Below are 21,538 nucleotides of genomic sequence, written 5' to 3' on the forward strand. Positions count from 1 at the left end.
TTCCCCCGCTCTTCGCTCACTCGCCACCTGCGAATTCACAGCGGAGAAAGTCCTTACACGTGCCAGCAGTGCGGGAAAGCCTTCAGCCAGAAGAGCATTCTTACTCGCCATCTGCTGATCCATACCGGCAGGAAGCCTTACGAGTGTACCGAGTGTGGCAAAGCCTTCTACGGCGTCTCGTCGCTGAACAGACATCGAAAAGCTCACGCTGGGGAGCCTCGCTACCGGTGTATTCAGTGCGGCAAAGCGTTCTTTGACCGCTCGTCCATGACACAGCATCAGAAAATCCACACTGGAGACAAGCCATATGAGTGCAACGAGTGCGGGAAGTCCTTCAGCCAGAGATGCCGGCTCGTGCGGCACCTGAGAGTTCACACGGGCGAGAAGCCCTTTGAGTGCAGCGCCTGCGGGAAGGTCTTCAGTTCAAAATCCTCCGTTGTTCAGCATCAGCGCCGTTATGCCAAACAGGCCTTTGATTGAGTTGGATAAAAGTCGGGTCAGACAGATGACTCCATAGAAACTTAAGATAGGCCTTCCCTGTCTTAACAAGCCCATCACTCGCTCCTTCCTCCCATCATGGCTACTGTTCCCCGGTCCTGCCTCTGCTCCACGGTGTTGATGAACATTATTCCTCCTGTGTTTTAGAACTGATGTGGGATGCCAGAAGTTAGGAAATGATGTGAAGATTGAGAATCTCGGAGAGGTGTGTCAGACAATAGGGTAACTGTGAGGAGAGCCTCCAGCACGCCTGTCGTCTGAGAATGCAGCCCCAGCGTCACTGCACTTGAAAGAGCTGGAGGCTACGGCAGGAGGGCAAAGGCAAGTTTGCCTTTATCAGAGCAGCACTGTTGTTTTCCAGAACAGTTTTTATAGCTGTTAGTCCCTCCCTGGGAGGCTTCTGGGGCACTGACCTTGATCCCCCGTGTCCCAGCTGTTAGGTCTCTTAATACTAATACTACTAATAGCACTTATTGAGCACTTATGGGGTAAACACTCAACTGAAAATGTTACAAGGAATAGATGAATTGATTCTTTCACCACCACTGTGAAGTAGGTACTGTTACTATCTGCATTTTACAGATGAGCATGCTGAAGTTTAGAGAGCTGAGTAACTGGCCCGAGGTGACACAGCTAGTGAAAGTTGAAGCCAGAGCTTAGATACAGGTCTGCCTTCCAAGTCCGCTCTCTTTACTACTGTCTCTAAGACTTGTCTGTTTTCTCATTTATGTACACAGGCCTAGATAGAATGCACTTGGGGGTGTGACTCGTAGATCTTTTTATCTCACACAGTGCCTTGCAGGTGATAGGTGCTCAATAACTATTTATCTGAATGACATAGTTCCTGCTTTCTCATCATTGAAGAGAGAGAGGCTGGCCTGGCCCCAAAGTGCAGTGGTTAAATGCTGTGCTTGGAAAGTCATATTCCACATAGCCGACTATGTTCAAATCCTAGCCCTGGCGGCTTGAAAAACATGCCAGGCACGTATGCGTGCATGCCCCAAATCCTGATGTCATGGAGAAGTGGAGGGGAAAAAGATTGTAGCATGACCATATCCCATTAAAGGGTGCTTTCTCTCCGTCACTTTCTGTCTGTCTTTCTGGTGAGCGCATGCACCTACTGCCAATGTATAAAAAAGAAAAATAATTTTTTTTTTTTGGAGAGGTTTTTGCTATGGGGCGCGTGTGGTCGCCAGACAGACAGAGAGAGACAGATAGAAAACGAGAAATCACCCCCCAGGGGGGATGGCCACGCCGCAATCCCTTCTCCTCCATTCTCCTCTCGGGATCTTGGGCACGCACGCACACACGCCCAGTGTGAGTTTAAGCCACCGGGTCCAGGACTCGAACCGCAGTCGACTACGTGGGAGTCCAGCGACATAGCCATTACGCTAACTACTGGTCCCCCCCAAAAAGAAAATATTAAGAAGAGGGATATGCTAAGCCACGGTGCAATAACAAGCCCCCAAATAAGCCAGTCTGTGGTCACGCAAAATCTGATGTGATCAGTCTGTGTGAGTCTTGCTGCACCCTCATCATTTAGAACATTTGACCTCCAAAGTCACCATGAAATAAAAAGAGAAAGCTAGAAGGATTTGTGGGATGTTTTTAAAGCCCAGATCTGTAGCACATCTCTCCACATCTAATAAGCCAGAACCTGAAGGCTAGAAAATAAACACCTCAATATTTGGTTAACACCAAGAGACTATCACAGGTACATTTTGCATATTACTGGTAAACCAGTATTGCCCTATGACCCCTTCCTGCCCATCATTGCATTACTTAAGACCTAAACTAGCTCCCTATTTAATGAGAACTCTGAATATTTAAGGTCTGCCTTATTGTGATCTTTGCTAAGCTTTATGTGCTAACTCCCAGAACCCTCCTATTTCCCTTGGCCTAGCCCTATATTTTTAATTTTATTAAAGGTCAGGCACTAGATGATCTTGACTGTAGGCATCTGCATTTCTTTTTTATTTTTTTACATTTGTTTGCTTTCCTAAGTGAGAAAAGCAGAGTGAAAGAGAAACAGCACCCCAACAGGGTCTTGAGGCGGTGCGCCACCAGCCGCAGCCTTCCGCCAGCTCTGGATCATCGGCAGGCACTTGCCCTGCATACTGAGGAGGTCTCCAGACTTGAACCAGGAACCTTCCCACGTAGAATTTCCTCACACAGCGACATGTTTCTGTTTTGTTTGTTCGTTTTGACCGCTGTGCCACCTTCTGGCCCCATGCATTCCCTTTCTAGTTGCTTATGGTGATAACCTGCAAAAGGACTTGACTCTGAAAGAATGGAATTTGATCGCCCTACGTGAATTCTAGCGGATCAAGATGAATCTCCCCAGAAGTTAAAATCAGACTCAAGAAACTGAATTGCCAAACAGACCCCTCCCCAACCTACAAACAACTCTATTAATCTTGGCCTATCTTAGAGCAGATAAGCGGCAGGGAAGACTTTTTATGTGTGGACTTTTGAAGCAACTTGAGGAAAAACATGTCAGAGTCTATGGGTGTACATAATATCTGATACTGTTTAATAATGTCGAGTAGAAAATAAAAGGACTGTTGACAAGCTTCTGACTGATGACTGTCTCTGAGAGTTCTGAATCTTTGATTTACTGCCTAATAAACGAAACTGAGAGTCAACTACCTCCGTAAGATATTCTGCCAGTGTCAGCAAGGGAAGATTGGAACAGATTGAGGATTCAGATACTTTTTTAAAAAAATTATTTTATTTATCTTTATTTTAATTTGACCAGAGAGGGACAGAGAAAGAGAACAAGCAAGCCGCCAGGTCCAGGACTCGAACCATGGTGAGCCATGTGGGAGGCCACCCCGCTTAATACCCACCTGCCAGCCCCAGGATTCAGATACTTTTGAGTACAACAATAAAATGGAATGGGATGTAAACTTCATAGTTTTCCCTTTGTTCTCTTATAAATTTGGTGACCTGCATAGCAGGTGGCATGGTGGTTAAGGGCGCTGGACTCCCACATGGCCAACCGTGGTTTGAGTCCCTGACCTGGCGGCTTGTTTTTCTCACTCCACACACACACACACACACAGTCTCTCTCTCTCTCTTTGCCTCTCTCTGTCCCTCTCTGGTTGAATTGAAATAAACAAAATTAAATAAAAATAACTCTTTCTTTAAAAATGGGGAATACTCGTTCATGACCTAAAATCTCTAAGGGCCATCTATCTTCTAGTATATCGCTCCCAGTGTGACATACAGTAGTGAAGCCTTGAGTTTGCAAGTTTTAGCTTCATCTAATGGCCATTAATAATATCAGATTGTTAGGTGGAGATTTAGCCTAGTATCACAATCCACTATGGTGGGTTTTTTTATGTTGGGTTATTTTGTGCATCTGTGGCAATAGATGAGATCTCAGTGGTGGTATAGATTTGATTGATTTCCACCTGTCGAGAGGCCTGAAAATGATAGCCAGACCCCAGTAAGGGGAGGGAAGGGCCAAGAAAGTCAGACGTCTAGTTCGGGAAGGAAGAGTAAGAGTGTACTGTAGGAATGCACCCCCAACTCTCTGCTCCCTCCCTTTTCCTTCCTCTCACATGGACCCAGGCCCCTGGGACTGTGTTGGATCTGTTTCTGCAGCTGAAAGACCAAAGGCTGAAGAGGTAGTTTAAGTGACCAGTCTCAAGCCAACTTTGTCAGAAATCCTAGCTTAGATGAGAAGGGTAGGGAGAGGACATGAATCTCCATTTTCCACTAAGGAGACAATGACAAAGACCTCTCTCCTAACTCCTCTTGGCAACGGTGGGGTGGGGGTAGGAAAGAAATGGCTAAGAAGCCTGAGGTCTCCCCTAAGACCTTGTATCCCACAGGCATGGACTAAGAATTGTGATTATATAAACACATCGCTGGATTAACAAGCATAGCTGGGGCAAGATTGTGTGGAATCTGACCCTGGCAGTGAAAGCTGGACTGCTGAAAACCCAATCTAAGAGTTCAGAAGTCATACTGAGGTTGCAGGATGGCCAAGGTAACTAGATCCCAAAACAGGCAATTTGACAGAACAGGAAAGAGACTGGGACCAAGATGCTTGGATTCCTGGAGAAAGGAGGGTAGGGACTGGGAGGACAAAGGAGAGCTGGGGGACCCCAGGAGTCTGGGTTCTGGAATAGCAGCAAGTCAGAACTCCAGGATCGCTGTTAAGCCTGTTGGTATTGTTCTCTCAGGCAGAGGAGAGGGAAGGAGAGGACTGGAAAAAGGCTCAGACCATGGGTTTAGTCCTCAAATAGCCACATGGATACATTCAGGGCCAGACAGACACAGGAATGGTAGGGGAGAAAGGGATTTAGTGCGGTATTTGCCCTGGAGGAGGTTGGGAGGGGTCAGGAGGCTGGGGAGGGGTGTTGGGTGTGGGTCCGGGGTTGCATGACGCTGTCCTTTGTGGTGGCCCTTACACAATGTGGATGACCACAGCCTTCCTCTTCCTCATCGCTCTCTCTGGAGCTCTTGCCAAAGGCCTGACATTTTTCATAAATACAGCAGGATTTTGATGAGTGGTACCCCACGTGTTCGTTGTCCACTGATTTCTGCATGTCGAGAGGCCCGAAAATGATAACCAGATCTCAGTAAGGAGAAAGAAGGCCAAGAGAGCTGGACACGAGTGAACGAGTGTCACTCATTCACTCCACCTTTTTCTCTGCCTTCCGTTTCCGAAGTTTGATGGGTAGGCTCCAGTTCCCTAGCGCTTGGTTGTCACGGTAACTGTTGTCTCAGTGATGGTCTCACTTAGCCCGGCTCCTGCCTCCACTGTGGCTAATGCTGAGGAAAGGAAGGAGGAAAGGGAGGGGGATGAGACACCCTTTCTCATTTTCTGTGTCTCAGACGGGAGAAAATTGGTTTCGGATTCAGAATTGTAGCCCTGATCAGCGGCCTTTTCTGCCCCTTACGTCTGGGCCTCCACTTTCCCACCCCTGGGGATAACCTGTCCCACGTCCACTATTATATTGCTTACAGAAATATCTCAGACAAAGAGATTAATACAAAGAATGGAGGTTCATTTGACTCACGGTTCTGGTGGCTGAACAGTCCAAAGGCGTGAGACTAGCTCCATCCCATGGCTGACAGCAGCAGAAAGGTGGTGGGCATGTACAGAGCACAGTCTGTTCTGTGTGGCTTTCCCAGCCTCATTCTCTTCCTTATGAACCCATGGGGCCCTGCTCAACCAGCCAATCATCAATATCCTTCTAAAGGCTGGACCCGTTAACACGACAATTGAACAAAGTTTTCACCCTCTTAAAGTCCCCTTACAATGGCTCAACATAGGATGCTGGTGGATGGGGGTGCTTTAAACTGTAGCACTTAGGTCAGACAACTCCAAACTGGGATGAGTCTCATGTTTCCTTTCCTTGTTTTGCCATTTCTGACCTGAGTATTTCCCAAGAGAACACAGAAGAGGAGAGCATGACAGCTGTGCCCCTAATAGTTAGATGGCAGGAGGGTAGAACTTTCTTCAGTCTGGAGCTTCAGTGCCAGCCAAGGAGTGAATGCCTTGGAGACCAGTTTTCTCCCTACAGAGAATACTTACTAGTACCTTTTTGGCTGAAGATTCTCTCCTTCCATCCATACGATAGAGCTGCACAGATGGTTCTCTGAATGGCCACAGATCTTCCTCATGAGTTTGTGTGGAATGACTGGGAGCAGAGGGTTGAGGAAACTCCCCTTTAGCAGTGAATGAGTTCGGTGGCTCAGGGAGTATTTATAGAACTTTGATGAGGATACAAAAATTCTGCATCCTCTAGTCTGGACAGGATATTATCTTCCCTTTCAAAGGGGCAAGTGATCTTCACTCTTGTTTCTCCAGTCTTAGTTCCTCTGCCCTAGAATATCTTTTTGTTCTCGGGGGACCAGCAGTTAGTGTAATGGCCATGTTGCTGGACTCCCACGTAGTCGACTGCTGTTCAAGTCCCAGACAAGTTGGCTTAAAACTCACGCCAGGCATGTGTGCGTGCGTGCCCAAGATCCCGAGAGGAGAATGGAGGAGAAGGGATTGCGGCGTGGCCATCTCCCCTGGGAGGTGATTTCTCGCTTTCTGTCTCTCGGTCTCTCTGTGTTGCTGGCGAGCGCATGCGCCCTATCGCAAAAACCTCTCCAAAAAAAAAAAAAAAAAGGAAGAAGAAAAAATATCTTTTGCTCCCTGGATCAGCAGGTGGTGTGGTGTTAAGGGCACTGGACTCCCATGTGGCTGACTACGGTTCAAGTCCTGAACCTGGAGGCTTGCCTTCTCTCTCTCTCTGTTACTCACTCTGTCTTTCTCTGGTCAAAATTAAAAATAAATGAATGAATAAATTAAGTTTAATAAAATAATTATTTGAAAAAAAATATCTTTTGTTCCCAACACACTAATTATGGGTCTTCCCTGACTCAAGAACAAGTTGGTCAAGCTGGGATTTTATGGCTCCACTAATGTTAGAGCTGGCAGGGACTTTAATGATCATCTGATCCAAATCTTTCCACTTTATAGTTTAAAAAGTGAAGCTAAGTAATAGTATTCCTGAAGTTTGGAGTCTGCGCCATTGAGAACAGCTATTACCAAGCGTTGCATGCCTTAGGCGATAGACCAGAGCCTCTTTCCTAAAACATTCAGCATCCATGACATCACCAAAGCCACTTTTTTCCTATCCTATATGCTTCCCAGTGCTGGAGTCTTTGCTCCTTAGTAAGATAAAAAAGAAGACATGTAGGTGAGCGAAACAGGTTTGTCTATTCAGAAATCAGCTCTAAGGATGTGGTTGTGAATGTTCTCAAAAGATGTGGGAAGCAACCAGTCCCTACTCAAAGGGCTCTTTACAGGGAGGTGACGCTGGAGTTTTTTGTTTTCTTGGGTAAGCAGTTAAGAATCTGCCTTTTATGTGTATGTATGTAAAAAACATGGCCCTTCCTAATGGCATGGAACTGTGAATCCAATGGTTTGCTGTTCGTCTTTAACTGAATGACTGTCTTAGCACTGGAATTTGATAGGTAACTCGAGTTATGTGGAAAATACATTTACTAGTTTAGTGATGTAATCATAAAATCCTACCTTCCTGCTAAGAGGTAGAGAATGGATTCCTACAGATGTTGAAAACCTCAAAGTAAAAAGAATAATGACAAAGGAGGTGGGAAGCACAGAGAAAGCTTACAGAATCTCGAAGGAATAGTTTATTTAAAATTTGTTTAAAGTTTTTATTTTCATAGCCAGGTCAATTCGTTCCTCCTATGGTACACTTCTCCCAAAGATTTTGGTTCAGATGAAAGAAATCTTCAACTTTATCATTTCCAATGTGTATACTTCTTCCTACTAACCCCCTGTCTTAATCATCTTTGAATCCCTAATGATTCCTATAGTTTCTCACATGTTTCATGCATTCAAGTATTCCCTGAATGAGTTACTTTAAAACTACCACGCATGAGTTTGTTAGTATATTACAATTAATAAAGAAAGATCCAGGACCAGCAGGTGGCGTGGGGGTTAAAGGCACTGGATTTCCACATGGCTGATCGTGGTTTGAGTCCTGGATCTGGCAGCTTGCTTTCTCACTTTCTTTCTCTCTCTCACTGTCCCTCTCTGGTAAAATTGAAATAAATGAATGAATGAATAAATAAATAAAGTTAAATAAAATAATTCTTTAAAAAGAAAACTTCTACTAAAAAAAAAAAAGCTCCAAATCTCCAAAACATTTTAATAGGTTGTCAAATACACACTTACTAGAATTATCTAAATATCACTTTATAAAAATCAGTAAATCACGTTAGGTGAGTCTATAAAGTAGAAACACAAATCACACATCAATGAATCATATATTGTTTTTTAATCACAGGAACATTTTTAAGTGAGGGAGGAAAGCCTGAGAATGCCAGAACTTCCTTGACCGCCATAGACTGGTTTCATCTTCCTGGCAAGCAGAATGGGGCATTTGGAACACACACACACAGCTTTTAGGAAGGTTTCTGAGTCCAAGGTACACAAGTTCCTAAGGGTAGGAACCAGAAAGTGAGGCAAGACCACCAAGAATGTAGCCTTCATGGCAGAAGTCTCATCCTGCAACCGAGGGATTCCCCAGGCCAAAGAGGAAATCGCCTTTCTGATTAGAGTGGAGTCTGAGAAGGTTGCGACCCTAGCTTTAAGTTAAAAATTGTATTAAGTAAAACTGAAAATGAGCAACCTCCCTTCTAGAAGTTGTCCTAAGGGGAAAAAAATCAGGTAAATGTTGATCTCAAGCTTTCCTTAAAAAAGTGAAAAAAGGGGTGCTCGCTTCGGCAGCACATATACTAAAATTGAAACGATACAGAGTAGATTAGCATGGCCCCTGCGCAAGGATGACACGCAAATTCGTGAAGCGTTCCATATTTTTTTATTGATGATAACATGCTTGTATGGAGGATCTATTGCTGAGTGAAGTAAGCCAGGCTATGAAAGAAAGATATTGTACGTATCCACTCAATATACACCAACTATCCGCACTCTATAATAGAGAGCAATAAATCGGAGGACATAAAAACAGTGAAGGTACTTAATGAGAATAGGACAGTGTGGAATGGGGTAAGTGAAGAGAAGAGGATAGAGAAAGATAGCAAGTGAACAATAGAGAGACAGGACGTTAGTGAGAAACACATAGGGCTTATTAACTGTTGATAATGACATGTATAGTATTCTTAACTGGATTGGTCTGAGAAGTGTTTCATGATGGGCAAAGTATTTTTACAAGCAAAACGAGAAATAGCAATTGACTGTTTTATAAAAATAATTAGAATAATAAAGATAATGATTGGGGAAAACAGAAAAGATATGGAATGTTGAAGTGGGGAGATTAATGTCTCTGTACTGACTGTGCATGGCATTCCCTTTTGAAGAAACAATGTAATACACTGTAAAGTTATAGGTAATCCAATGTAATATGAAGAAGATATGATGATAATAAAAAAAATAAATTAAAAAAAGTGAAAAAAGGGGAAAAAAAAGCCATACATTTCTGATAAACCAAAAATTTCTGATAATAAGGATTTAGATAAATGAATTAGTGTGTGTGTGTGCTCAAAATCCTGAGAGGAGAATTGAGAAGGGACTGTGGCATAGCCATCCCTCCTTGGGGGTGATTTCTCATTTTCTCTCCCTCTGTCTCTCCTGCAAGTGCACACATCCTGTAGCAAAAATCTCTAAACAAAACAAAAATAACAAAGAAAACACATCAGGCATGTGTGTGCCCAAAATTCCAAGAGGAGAGGAAATGGAGAAGGGATTACAGCATGACCACCCCCATGGGGACGTGTGCTTTCTCTCTCTCTCTTCCCTCAGTGAGTTTGTGTGCCCTCTGGCAACTATTTCTTGTTTTTCTTTTCTTTTTTCTTCAACTGTCAAAAGCACGTGTGCTTCCCAAGGAGGTAGAGAGGGGAAAGAGAAAGCACCCTCCAATGGGACATGGTCATGCCACAATCCCTCCTCCTCCATTTCTCCATCTTACTGGAATTTTGGCACACATGCACATAAACTCAGCATGTTTTTCTCAAGATGCCAGGGCTAGGAGTTGAACCACAGTTGGCCATGCCTGATCCAGCTCCCTTAACCACCAGGGTATAAAGCCAGTCCAACACATCTGTGCATTGTGTGTTCCCAGTGTGGTGCCTATGCTTATCACATATTTTCTGAATGTCTAGCACAAGAATGTGAATTCCAAATGAAATGCAATTTGTAGAAGTAGAAACATCAGTAAGAAAATATGGACACCAATCTTTTTATCTACTTAGGGCTGCTAGTATCTTGTGCTCTTAGCTCTTTTTTAAAAAAAAAATTAATTTTACGTCTTTATTAATTTATTGTAATTTGACCAGAGAGAGACACAGAAAGAGAGAGAGAAGGAAAGTGAGAAAACAAGCTGCCAGATCTGGGACTCAAACCACGGTCAGTCATGTGGGAGTCTGTTGCCTCAATCACCACACCACTTGCTGGCCCCACTCTTAGCTCTTTATTTTTTTTTAAGAATTATTTTTATTTAATTTTACTCAATATCATTCTTTTATTTTTTAGAAGTTGACCAGAGAGATAGGAAAGTGAGAAAGCAAGCTGCCAGGTCTGGGATTCAAACCGCAGTCAGCCATGTGGGAATCTACCTGCCTTAACCACTTATGCCACCTGCCGGTCCCCTACTCTTAGCTCTTAATTCACTTCTCAAGTAGCTAGCAGGAGCTGATTTTGGTTATGTGAATTTGTTCTTCACTTCAGCTCTCAGGACTTTTCATTTTTCTGAATGCTGGCTTTTCTGGCCTTATAATATCACCTCTGGGCTGTTGTAGACCAAACCATCACCCGATTATTCTCGTTTATAGGGTAGTGGTTGTAATTTTATCTTTGTTGAATTTCACTGATGACTAAGACTTCTTAGTTTGACCCTGCCATTCCATAGATACTTTGCACATACCACCTCCCCCTCTTCATTGCTTATTTGTAGCCACAAAAGAGAAAAAATATTCATGCCAAATATTTCATGTCTAGTTGCTGCAGCCAGGTACTGGGGGTGGGAGAAGTTGTATGTCCCAGGTTGAAGAGGTCAGCCACAGTGAACAGGAGATGGAACTAGGCTTAATTTCAAATACCACGAAGCCAAAGTTGACTCCAGACATAACATCCATGACTGGTCATCCTTTAATAGCAAAGCAACAGACATGAGGATATAACCCAAAGCCAGGTCAGCAAGTTCTGTTAGACATGTTGTCCTCCTCCTTGCTTTTAGTATCCATGAAACCAAAATACAGACTGCCTTTCTGCACCTACACAGATTGGCTTCCCCACAACTATAACTCTGGGAATCCCTGCTTAGGAATAAAGTATAGTCCCAGGGAGCAGCTGATAGAATGTGAGCAGAGGATGAGGAGAATGTATTTTTTTCTTTCTTTCTTCTTTTATTTTAAGGGAGATGTTTTGCTATAGGGTACATGTATTTGTTGGAGTAACAGAGACAGCGAGAGGGAAAGTGAGAAATCACTTTCTGGGGTGATGGTCATGCTTCAATCTCTTCTCCTCCCTTCTCCTCTTGGGATTTTGGGCATGCATGCACACGTACCTCGCATGAGTTTCAAGCCACAGGGTCTGGTTCTAGAATCAAGGTCGATCATGTGAGAGTCCAGTGCCTCGACCACTATGCCACCTGCTGACCTGATGTCTAGATATTTTTTAAAAAGCATAACTATTTAAATTTCTGTGCCATATATTTCACTCCTGCGGATGGAAGATGGAGAATTTACATGGCCCTCTCTTCTTTCATCCTGTTAATAAGCAAGAACCTGGAACCTAAGGCAGGGCAAATACAGTGATGGTGAATCCCAGTGGTGGAGACCACAAAAAACAGTCGCTAGATCAAGACCTGGCCCCTGGCATTGCATTCAGCCATGCGGACCATGTTAAGGATATGGATTCATTTCCATCATACATGTGCATAAAACCTGCACAGAGTGCAGAAGACGCAAATGACTAAACACCGAGGAGCAGTAGCTCAATTAATACACAAGTATTATAGAGCCTTATTATAGAACCTCATGATAAAGTAACTTGCAATAGCTGAACCATTGATAATAAGCACTGAGAAATGCTTACTATGGCAGAGGCCTAATCAGACGTTTTTCTTTACTTCATTAACAATAGGAACTGGCTCTAGTCTGAATAGTGGAGTGCCTGATTGTCTCCCAGTATCTTCCAGCCAGGCGTTAAGAAATCAGGCCAATGTTATATCATTGGAAACCGTTGGACAGGACTGGTGACATCTTGAAAGGGCTAACAGGAAGCTCCCTTTCAGCTTGGCCCTTTCCTTTTTTCCATCTGGGGTGGGACTTAATGGAAGTCCAGCAGTCATCTTGTGACTGCGAATATAATCACGTCTTAAGGACGGCTGAGGAGACAAACAGAACAGGCCTGATTTTATGGAGCCTCCATCCAGCCCTGATCTGCCTAACCCTGAATCTGTAAGTAAGAAAATAAGCCCCTGTAATACTGAACCTCTGTATTCACAGCTAAAAGGCATTCCCAGTAAGTGTGCACGCTGTGGGGAGCTAACGGCCCAGACCAAGCGGGATTTGGCGTGCCCAGTGCCCAGAGTCGGCGTCGAGAAAAGAGGCGAGAGACGGCCCTGAACAGCTGCGGGCAGACGCCTCGCGATCCGCGGATGGTTCATTGAGCCGGATCCGGGCGGCCGCCATTGCCGGAAGCTCGAAACCCGGCGCCGCAGGCCGCGGGGCGAGCACGCCGCGAGGGCCTCTGGGAAACGGCGTCGGCACGGAGCCGCGCTCTGCGGAGGATTCTGGGAGTTGTAGTTCGGCCCCGGCCGGCGGGCGCGACTCAGCCCCGCAGGCTCCTAGGTTCCTCTGTGGCCCGCCCGGCCCCCTCCGTGGCCCGCGTGAGGGCGGCAGAAGAGGAGGAGGGCCGAGCGAGTGTCCCGAGGTGGAGTGCGGGAGGCGGGGCCCGGGCGGGTCCCGAGCTGCGCGGCGCGGCTCGGGCGGGCGGTCCGGGCCCCCGGGGGGGCTCCCCCAGCTGTCCCCGGCGGCGTTAGTGCCCAGCCCTGCTCGGAGAGGGAGTCGCCATGGAGCCTGGGGGCAGAGGTGAGAATGTGGGAGTGAGGGGGCCGCAGTGCCCGCCGGAGAGAAAGAAAGGGAGCAAGGCTGCCCTTGGGCTGCGGCAGCTCAGGGAGGAGCAGCATCCCGTCCCCGCCGAGGGCCCCTTCTGTAATAGTTGGTCTCGGTCTGGGGTTTTGAGCGAGAGCCCACTACCCCCTTGCCCTGCTGGTCTGCAGGGTCACAGATGTCCCCCTTGTCCCCCAAATCACCAGCTCTGACACTTCAGCTTTTTATAGTGGCTTCCTTTGTCTTGGCAAGAACACCGTAAGGCAGTAGAAAGGAGACTTTGACCCACTTGGCAGGAAAAGGGAGGCTTCAGGAAGTCAGGGGAATTCTGTTTTGTTGGTTTGCTTTGTTTGTTTTCGCACACGACCCATTGCTTTTCTGAGATAGCCAGGTGGTATCTGAAAAGCCAGTGTGCAAAAAGACTTTAATGGTTCGTTCACCCTGTGGGCCTGAAATACAACAGAAATTAATCATTAAGCGAGGCACGATGGACATTTGGAGTATTATTTAGATGAGAGAGAGAAATGAATCTTGCTGGAGTTCAAGGGCAGAGGAGACAGGAGGAACCCGGAGCAATAGTCATGACGGTCTTAATCAGGGATGTTACAGGATTGTCCCCTGCTTCCCCGTGTTGACTCTTAGGTGACAAATAGCTGGTGTATTATAGTTTCTGCGAGTTTGCTGTAAAGCTAGAGTAATCTCCATGGCTCACTCCACTTCTAGGACCACAGTCTGTGGACCCAGACCTTCCTTGCGACGCGAACCCAGGAGGAGATGGCAGGACTGCTGCACTGCCAAGCTCTGGGCCCCAGGTGAGTTGGATTTCTTCCATCCTCAGAGCATGGATGTGTTTTCTCTCATTGTTAGGGAATGGCTCAGCCCTGATTCCAAAACCCCTGGGTCCATCCTGAGAAACTGATGAATGATAAACCTCACAGGGAATGCTCCCCACGTGTGAAGTTCCATCCTGGCTGGCTTCTTCTCTACTTAACTAAGTGCTTGCTGCAGACTTGTAGCCATTCAGTACAATTATTGGCCTTGCGGTGAGTTGCAAAGTAGTAATGGTCATTGACCCTTACCTCATGGAGTTTACTGAAGCAGTAAAAGTTTGTAAATAAGTAGAATGAAGAAATTATTTATTTATTTATTTATTTTTGTTAGAGAGAGGGCACATGCGCTTTCCAGAGAGAGAAGGGGTAAGAGAAAGAAAGGCCCTCCTCCTGCTCCATGGGAATGGTCAGGCTGCAGTCCCTTTTATAGCCTCCGTCTTTGGGCAGGCATACAAAGCACTCAGTGTAATTTTCAAGCCACTGGGTCTGGGACTCAAACCACACCGTCGATCCTGTGAGATCCAGCTACCTTAACCACTGCACCTTTGGCTGGCCCAGAAAGAAACATTTTTTTTTTTTTAAGGGGAGAAATGACTGGTACAGACAAGTCATGAAAGACCCTGAGAAGGTTTTCCATCATCTGGAGTATTAAGGAAAAGTTTGGGATAAAATCTACACCTGGAAAGAGAGAGATTGGGTAGCTGGAGAACAGAATACAGGAATGTTCGAGGATCGAGAACAGCGTTGGCCAAAAAATATAAACGAAAGAAAGGAAAAAATCAAGTGATGAAAGAGTTGGGAGTCGTCAAGGGGTTCGCGAGTCCCTGTGGGGTGAGCTGGAGTGTGTGAGGGAAGCTGGAATGTGTGATAGCCAGACCCCAGGAAGATCTACACTGGATCTTATTCCAGGCAGATACAGCCCGTAAAGGTTTGCAAAGGGCCAGCAAGATGAAACATGCCATAACTGACTGGGAGGGAACGTGAGTGAAGATGCTTCCGTAGGGTCTAGGCTGGGACACCGGGCGATCGGCAGACCATTTGCTGCAGGGGCTAGGACTACTTGTCTGTGTCAGATCAGGCCTCGCAGCATGCAGGTGCTGGTGATCCGTGTAAAACCTTGGGAGAAAACGCCAGTATTGATTTTGATCTGTGCATGTGTGGATTGCTCTCAAAGGGAATTGAGGTGAGAAAGTCAGGGGTACCTACAGGACGGTATCTGATTGATCTGCCTGTGCCTTTCAGCCCAGCACATGTGCACTCAAATGGGTCTGATGCTGAGGTTTTTCTCAGGGAACCAAAGTCTGAAAGGAGCTGCCAGCTAGTCTGCTCACATTCGAAGCAAATTATTTGTTAAGAAAAGAGATTGTACAAATTATCTACTTGTGGGATCACTCTTGAGGGCTATAGCCTTAAGGGACCATGGCATAAATACAAAACAGTGATTTGATACTTTCAGTGTTAGAATAGTTTATTTGGGGCAGGGGATTTACAAAAGGAGGTAATTATTTGAACTTTATTATGCGCATTGTTTTACTGGCTTGGGAACACTATGTTGGGTTGTTGGGAAAGTCCTGGCACATTATTGCATAGAAGAGTGTGTCTCGACTTTCCCAATAAGACATATTAGAATGCCGAACAGAAACAAAACGAGCCATCATATACATAGATGTGTTCAGGGGCCTAGGGCAAGAGTGGTAGTTCAGGGCCAGCAGGTGGCAGGGTGGTTAAGGTGCTGGACTCCCAGATGGTAAACTGGTTTGAGAACCAGACCTGGCGGGGACTTACTGTCCCCTGCTCTTGGCCTCTGTTCTTTGTGGAACTTAGGGTTCAGTGGTTCAGACACACTGTCCCTGTATTGTGTGTGCAACTCCAGAGAAGGGAAGGAGCACAGAGTCCCCGCCAGGTCTGAAGAAAATTTTTCTTCCCTGCGGGGGAGAAAAATCTGAGGTGAGAATGAAGTGTGAGTAGGATTCAGATGGCTGAAAGGATCTGGACTCCCAGATGGTCAACTGGTTTGAGTCCCAGACCTGTTTTCTCACTTCCCTTTTCTCTCTCTCTTTGTCTCCTTTTCTTTCTCTCTCTCTCTTTAGTCAAGTTAAAAATAATAATAGGGGTTGGTAGGTGGCGTGGTGGTTAAGGACTTTAGACTCTCACATGGCCAGCTGCAGTTCGAGTCCCAGACTTGGTGGCTTGCCTTTTCACTTTTCCTCTCTCTCTCTCTCTCTCTCTCACTCTGTCCCTATCTGGTCAAATTAAAATAAATAAAGTTAAATAAAAATAAATAATAATAACAAACAAAATTAATTAAATAAAATAATTTTTAAGAAAAATGTCCCTTTAATGTGTGTGCAACTCCAGTGAAGGGAAGGAGCACAGTGCTCCAATCAGAGAGCCAGGGGAGGGTTCCCTGCAGGGGGAAAATCTGAGGTGAGAATGAAGTGTGAGTAGGATTCAGATGGCTGAAAGGATGGGGCAGGGAGAGAATGTTCAGGAACAGGAAGCAGCATGTCTGAAAGGAGGAAAGGGAATGTGGCACACATTCGGCAGAGCTGACAGGTGCCTACTCAGTGGAGCCGGGATTACTGTGCAATGAGGTCGAGCAGATGGGGGCCAGACCAGTCAGGGTCATCATGGAAAATGACAAGAAGACTTGGTGAGCTTTCATAATAATTTGGACCTGAATAACCTGTGGCATGTGAAGCAAATATCTTCATTTTTAATATATAGTGGACTGATTTTATCCGAAAAAGAAAACTAGAGCTTCATATTTCTTGAACCTCTTATATTTAAAAATTCACTATATTTTCTCTCCTTTCCCATGGATAAGTAGTAAGGAATTCTATAGTTCTATAGTTGAGTTTATTCGTATAGGAACTAATACTTTTGTACCTTCAGATTTTGCATGGAAGATTTCCTTCCTGGTCTAGGTAACGTAAGTTTTTCTGCCTGGAGGCAGAGTAAGTCTGGGCTGCAGAGAATCCGGACAATCTTAGTGCTGGAGTGGAAGTCAGAGATCATTTTATCTAACCTCCCTATCCTTTTTGCTTTCTGTCCCTTATGCTGTCACTTGTAGTCTTTCCCAGAAGCCTTTGGAAGGAGCTCCATTGGTGAGCACTGATGTGTTTGGTTTTGCAGGAATCATTGATCAGGGATGTGGCTGAGGCTCTCACCCAGTGGGGGCAGCTGACTCCACCTCAGGGGGATGTGCCTGAGAAGCATAGGAATCTGGTCTTGCTGGGTAAGGATGGCTCTCCTCCCCCATTAATTCACCCACGGTAGTGCCTTTACTTCCTCAGTTCCTAGGAGTGCTGAGGTTCCTAGAGTCAAAGATTCTTATTTCCTGTAAGGCTTGAGATAGACAATTTTTGCTCTTGGTTTCTGAATACAGTTTTTCGATGTTTTTACTGCCTGAGGTTATGTACACTTGCCAGTGAGAGAAAGAGAAAGCACCCCTCCATGGGGTATGATCACGCTGCAATCCTTTTTCCTCCACTTTTCCATTCCATAAGGATTTTGGACACACACACACATGCACACACACACGTGCGTGTGTGATGTATTTTTCAGTCCATTGAGGCAGGGATTCAAACCAGTTGCCCATGTGGGATCTAGCTCCCTTAACCATGAGGCTGTAGGGCTTGCCCTGTGGGTACAGTTTTAACACTCCCGGGGGGGTTGGAAATGGACACCTTTACTGGGGCCTATGTATTACCCTTCTCTGTACCTTGAGCGAGGATGTCGAGACAAAAGTTCTACTGAAAACAGCTTTTTTTTTTTTTTTTTTTTTTTTGAGAGAGAGTTTTGCTATAGGGTGTGTGCGCTCACCAGGGAGCGCACAGAGAGAGACAGAAAGTGAGAAATCACCCCCCCCCCCATGGGGATGGCCCCGCCACAATCCCTTCTCCTCCATTCTCCTCTCGGGATCCTGGGCATGCACTCACGGGCCCAGTGTGAGGTTTAAGCCACCGCATGTGGGACTTGAACCATGGTTGATTATGTGGAGTCCAGCGATGTAACCATTACACCATCTGCTGGTCTCCTGAAAACAGCTCTTAAAATTAATGGTTGTTGGGGCCAGCAGATGGTGTAGTGGGTAAGGCACTGAACTCCCACATGGCTGACCATGGTTTGAGTCCCAGACTCAGCGGCTTAAAAGTCACGCTGGGCGCATGATGAGAGAATGAGGAGGAGGGATTACAGCGTGGCCACCCTCACTAAGTGTGATTTCTCACTTTGTGTTTCTCTGTCCCTCTCTAACAAGTGCGCCTGCCCTTTGACAAAAACCTTAAGAAAAGAAAGGATTAATGGATGCTTATTCCTTTACTAGGTTGAGGTAAAAACAAGGACCTTAATTCTTCTGAATTCGAATAGGCCGTATACCAGTCTTCCTGCCTTCTGAGCGCTGTTGAGTAACAACCTTAGAGCTGCCCTCACACTGTCTCTCATATTTTCTTCCAGGAACATTAAGAGGCTAACACTGATCTCTTTATCAGACTCTCTGTTCTTTCCCCATGAACAGGGCTTCCAATTTCCAAACCTGATGTAATCTCTCAGTTGGACCGTGGGGAGGAGCTGGAGAGAGAAATCTCAAAAGCAGCCAGTCCAGGTGAGTGAGTGTTGGAGACAGTGAAAATAAAACCTAGGTGGCCAGCGGAAATGCTTGCAGAGGAGGCTTTTCAGATTTCAGCAGACCCACAGAGAAGCTGAATGGAACCCCATTTTCCCCACAACCATATGCTAGCTCTATGGATGATGATGTTCATAAAATTGTAATTTAATTTTTTTTTTCTTTTAGAGAATATATTCTTTCCACCCTTTCAAGCCAGTTCTTTTTCCCAAATGAAATCAGCATTTTGGTGCTTGTTAATGACTTGCTTGTGTGCAAGACTGTAAACCAGGCTTTTTCACATATGTTATTTTACCCCTTCAGAATAATGCTATTTTTTGCCTGAAACCAATGATGGTAACAGATTTCCATGTTTTCCCTTTCCTTCCTCTCTATCTAGGGGGAAGCTGTATAGCATGATGATTAGGAGTGTGGACTTTAGAACCAACGTTCCTGGGTTCAAAGCTGATCTTAGCTACGTACTAGCTCTTTGACTTTACAAGTGACTGGCCTTCTCTGTGACTCAAATTCCCAGCTATATAATGGAGATAATGATAGCTCTTAACTTAGGGTTGTTATGAGGATCAGATAAAATAATCCAAGAGAAATGTTTAGAATAGTATCTGGCTATATGCTAAGCAAATGATAGCTATTTTTTTTTAAATAATTATTTTATTTGGGTACCAGCAGTTGGCATAATGACTATGTTGCTGGACTTCCACATAGTCACCACGGTTCGAGTCCTGGACCCAGTGGCTTAAACTCACGTCGGGCACGTGTGCATGTGTGCCCAAGATCCTGAGAGGAAAATGGAGGAGAAGGGATTGTGCTGTGGCCATCACCTCTGGGGGGTGATTTCTCGCTTTCTGTCTCTCTGTCTTTCTGGTGAACACACACACCCTATAATTTTAAAAATTAAAAAAAAATATTTTATTTACCTTTATTTACTTATTTTAATTGGACCAGAGAGGGGCAGAATGAGAGAGTGAGAGCAAGAGAGAGAGAAGGAGGGAAGGAGAGAGAGGGAGAAAGAGGGAAAGTAAGAAAGCAAGCTGCCAGGTCTGGGACTTGAAATGTGGTTCAGCTATGTGAGAGTCCAGCACCCTTAACCACCATGCCATCTGCCAGCCCTGCAAATGATAGCTATTAATAAAGCTCTGTTAACTTTTTTTTTGAAAGATATTATGAATTTGACCCTATTACTTCTCTTGGACTGAATTACTGCTGTAGACTACCTGCTAATTATATTTCCTTTAACTTTATCCTGTATAATTGAGGCAGAATAGTACTGCCAGATTTCCCAGTGAGATGCTTACTCTGCCAGTGCTGTATTCGTCTGCCTGCCTGTTTTCAAGGTATTTTTGGTCTACCTGCCTACCTTTTTGCCTTCTATCCTCCAGCTTTAACCGTTAACACCAGATAGGCAATTCCTTTACTATCCTCCACTAGCCTTCTCCATGAACATTGGGTGTTAATTTTTCCACTCCCTTTAGCTGGAAATCTGTTTGTATTTCCCTATTTCTACCTATTTGTCTTTAAAAATCCCAGGTACTTCCCTGAGTATGATATGCAGTTGAGAACATTGTATTATTTTGATTCATTTCATGTAGTGACATGGTTGGAATAGATGTTAAAGACTATCTAGGCTTCATAGTACTTAAATATTTTTAGCAATAAAGCTTTTCTCTTCAAAGTTTTACTAGGAAGCCCAGGAGCTTGGGGTCGGTATCCTGACAGGTTAGCACATGTAGCTTTAACCTTCACCTCTCCACACACTGCTCTTTTTTTTCTTTTCTTCCCCCCATCAAGTCTGGCTCTATTTTACTCTTTCTAGTTTACTGGGTATGGAGTGATAGTAAGCCATTAGAGTGGTCACGCCACAATCCCTTCTCCTCCATCTCTCCCTCCTCTTGAGATTTTGGGCATGCATGTGTGCAGATATGTCCATTGTGTTTCTCAAGCTCCCAGGTCAGGGATTTGAGCCATATGATTGGCCATGTGGGATCTGGCAGCTTTAATCACCAGGCTTGCCCAATGATCAGTTTTTTTTTTTTTTCCCCTAATCAATAAGCTTTATAATTATTTGAATTTGTAAATTTGAATCACATTAAATGCTAGGTTCTAGAATTTGCATATTTGTGTCTCATCTTGGTACAATGTAACTAACAGATTTTTGTGTAAAGAGAATGGTTTTGAATGATTAGTCTTCTAGCAGTTACTGGAATATACTAGAGTGGGAAAAGAGTAGTGGAAAGGAAATGAACTAAGGTGTCAATTTCTTTCTTTCTTTTTTTTTTTTTCCATTTTTAAATTGCTAGAGAGTGTGTGTACTTGTGAGGGGAGGGGGTCATCAGGTGGCATGGAGGTAAGGTGCTGGATCCCACATGGCTGGCTTGTGTCCTAGACACAAAACTTGAAAATCATGCCAGGTTTGTGTGCATGTCCAAAATCCTTGTGAGAAGACTGGAGGAGAAGAGATTGTGTCATGGCCATTCCCCTGATGGTGAGTTCTCATTTTCCCTCTCTCTCTCTTTCTCTCTGTCTCTCTCTGGCAAGTGCTTGAGTCTATGGCATAAACTTTAAAAAAAGAGAGAGAGGGAGAAACGCGTCAATTGAGTTTGATCACACTACAATCCTTCTCCTTTATTTCTCCTTCCTGTTGGGAATTTGGGCATGCATGTACATATACCTCATGTTTTCAAGCTCCTGGGGCGAGAATTTGAACAGTTAGCCACATGGGATCTAGGCTGCGTAACCATTTGGGCATGGGGCTCTGCCATGATGCTCATTCTTGAGGCATGAAGTGAATGATAAGATAAGAATAATGGGTAATCTTCCCAGGAGACCATCTTCCTCTGGTCCTAGCCCTGTCTTCACACTTTATTTTTAGTCTGCCATTTCACCACAGTACCTCTGCTTAGTCTTGTTCTATAATTCTTACTCAGTTTCTACTCTGCTACATAGAGAAATATTGAGTACCTCAATATGCAACTAT

At 44.9% G+C, this 21,538-nt stretch overlaps 1 protein-coding gene, 1 non-coding gene and 1 pseudogene across 37 annotated transcripts in view; 2 read left to right on the plus strand and 1 right to left on the minus strand.

Moving 5' to 3' along the window:
* The window catches only part of LOC102499600 (zinc finger protein 2), a 38,165-nt gene that overhangs the window by 15,083 nt on the left and 1,544 nt on the right, over nt 1–21,538 (plus strand). For 29 of the 36 annotated variants that reach the window (XM_027767493.1, XM_027767468.1, XM_027767492.1 and 26 more), the window contains one exon: nt 1–1,437. In XM_027767493.1, coding sequence (XP_027623294.1) covers nt 1–480 — 480 coding nt within the window. In that variant the 3' untranslated portion in view covers nt 481–1,437. Of the gene's footprint in view, nt 1,438–12,331; nt 12,454–12,814; nt 12,929–13,001; nt 13,087–13,603; nt 13,750–13,830; nt 13,920–17,072; nt 17,176–18,456; nt 18,544–21,017; nt 21,047–21,538 lie in introns of those variants that run through there. The other 7 variants (XM_027767464.1, XM_027767496.1, XM_027767497.1 and 4 more) reach the window with 7 other exon arrangements.
* On the minus strand, nt 4,811–12,687 carry LOC114005692 (E3 ubiquitin-protein ligase PPP1R11 pseudogene; annotated as a pseudogene).
* Nucleotides 8,749–8,855, plus strand: LOC114005704 (U6 spliceosomal RNA). Its single transcript, XR_003547543.1, has one exon. It is a non-coding gene; the product is annotated as a U6 spliceosomal RNA (small nuclear RNA).

The sequence above is a fragment of the Tupaia chinensis genome, unplaced genomic scaffold, assembly GCF_000334495.1.
Source record: "Tupaia chinensis unplaced genomic scaffold, TupChi_1.0 Scaffold144276_1, whole genome shotgun sequence".
Classification (NCBI taxonomy): Eukaryota; Metazoa; Chordata; class Mammalia; order Scandentia; family Tupaiidae; genus Tupaia; species Tupaia belangeri.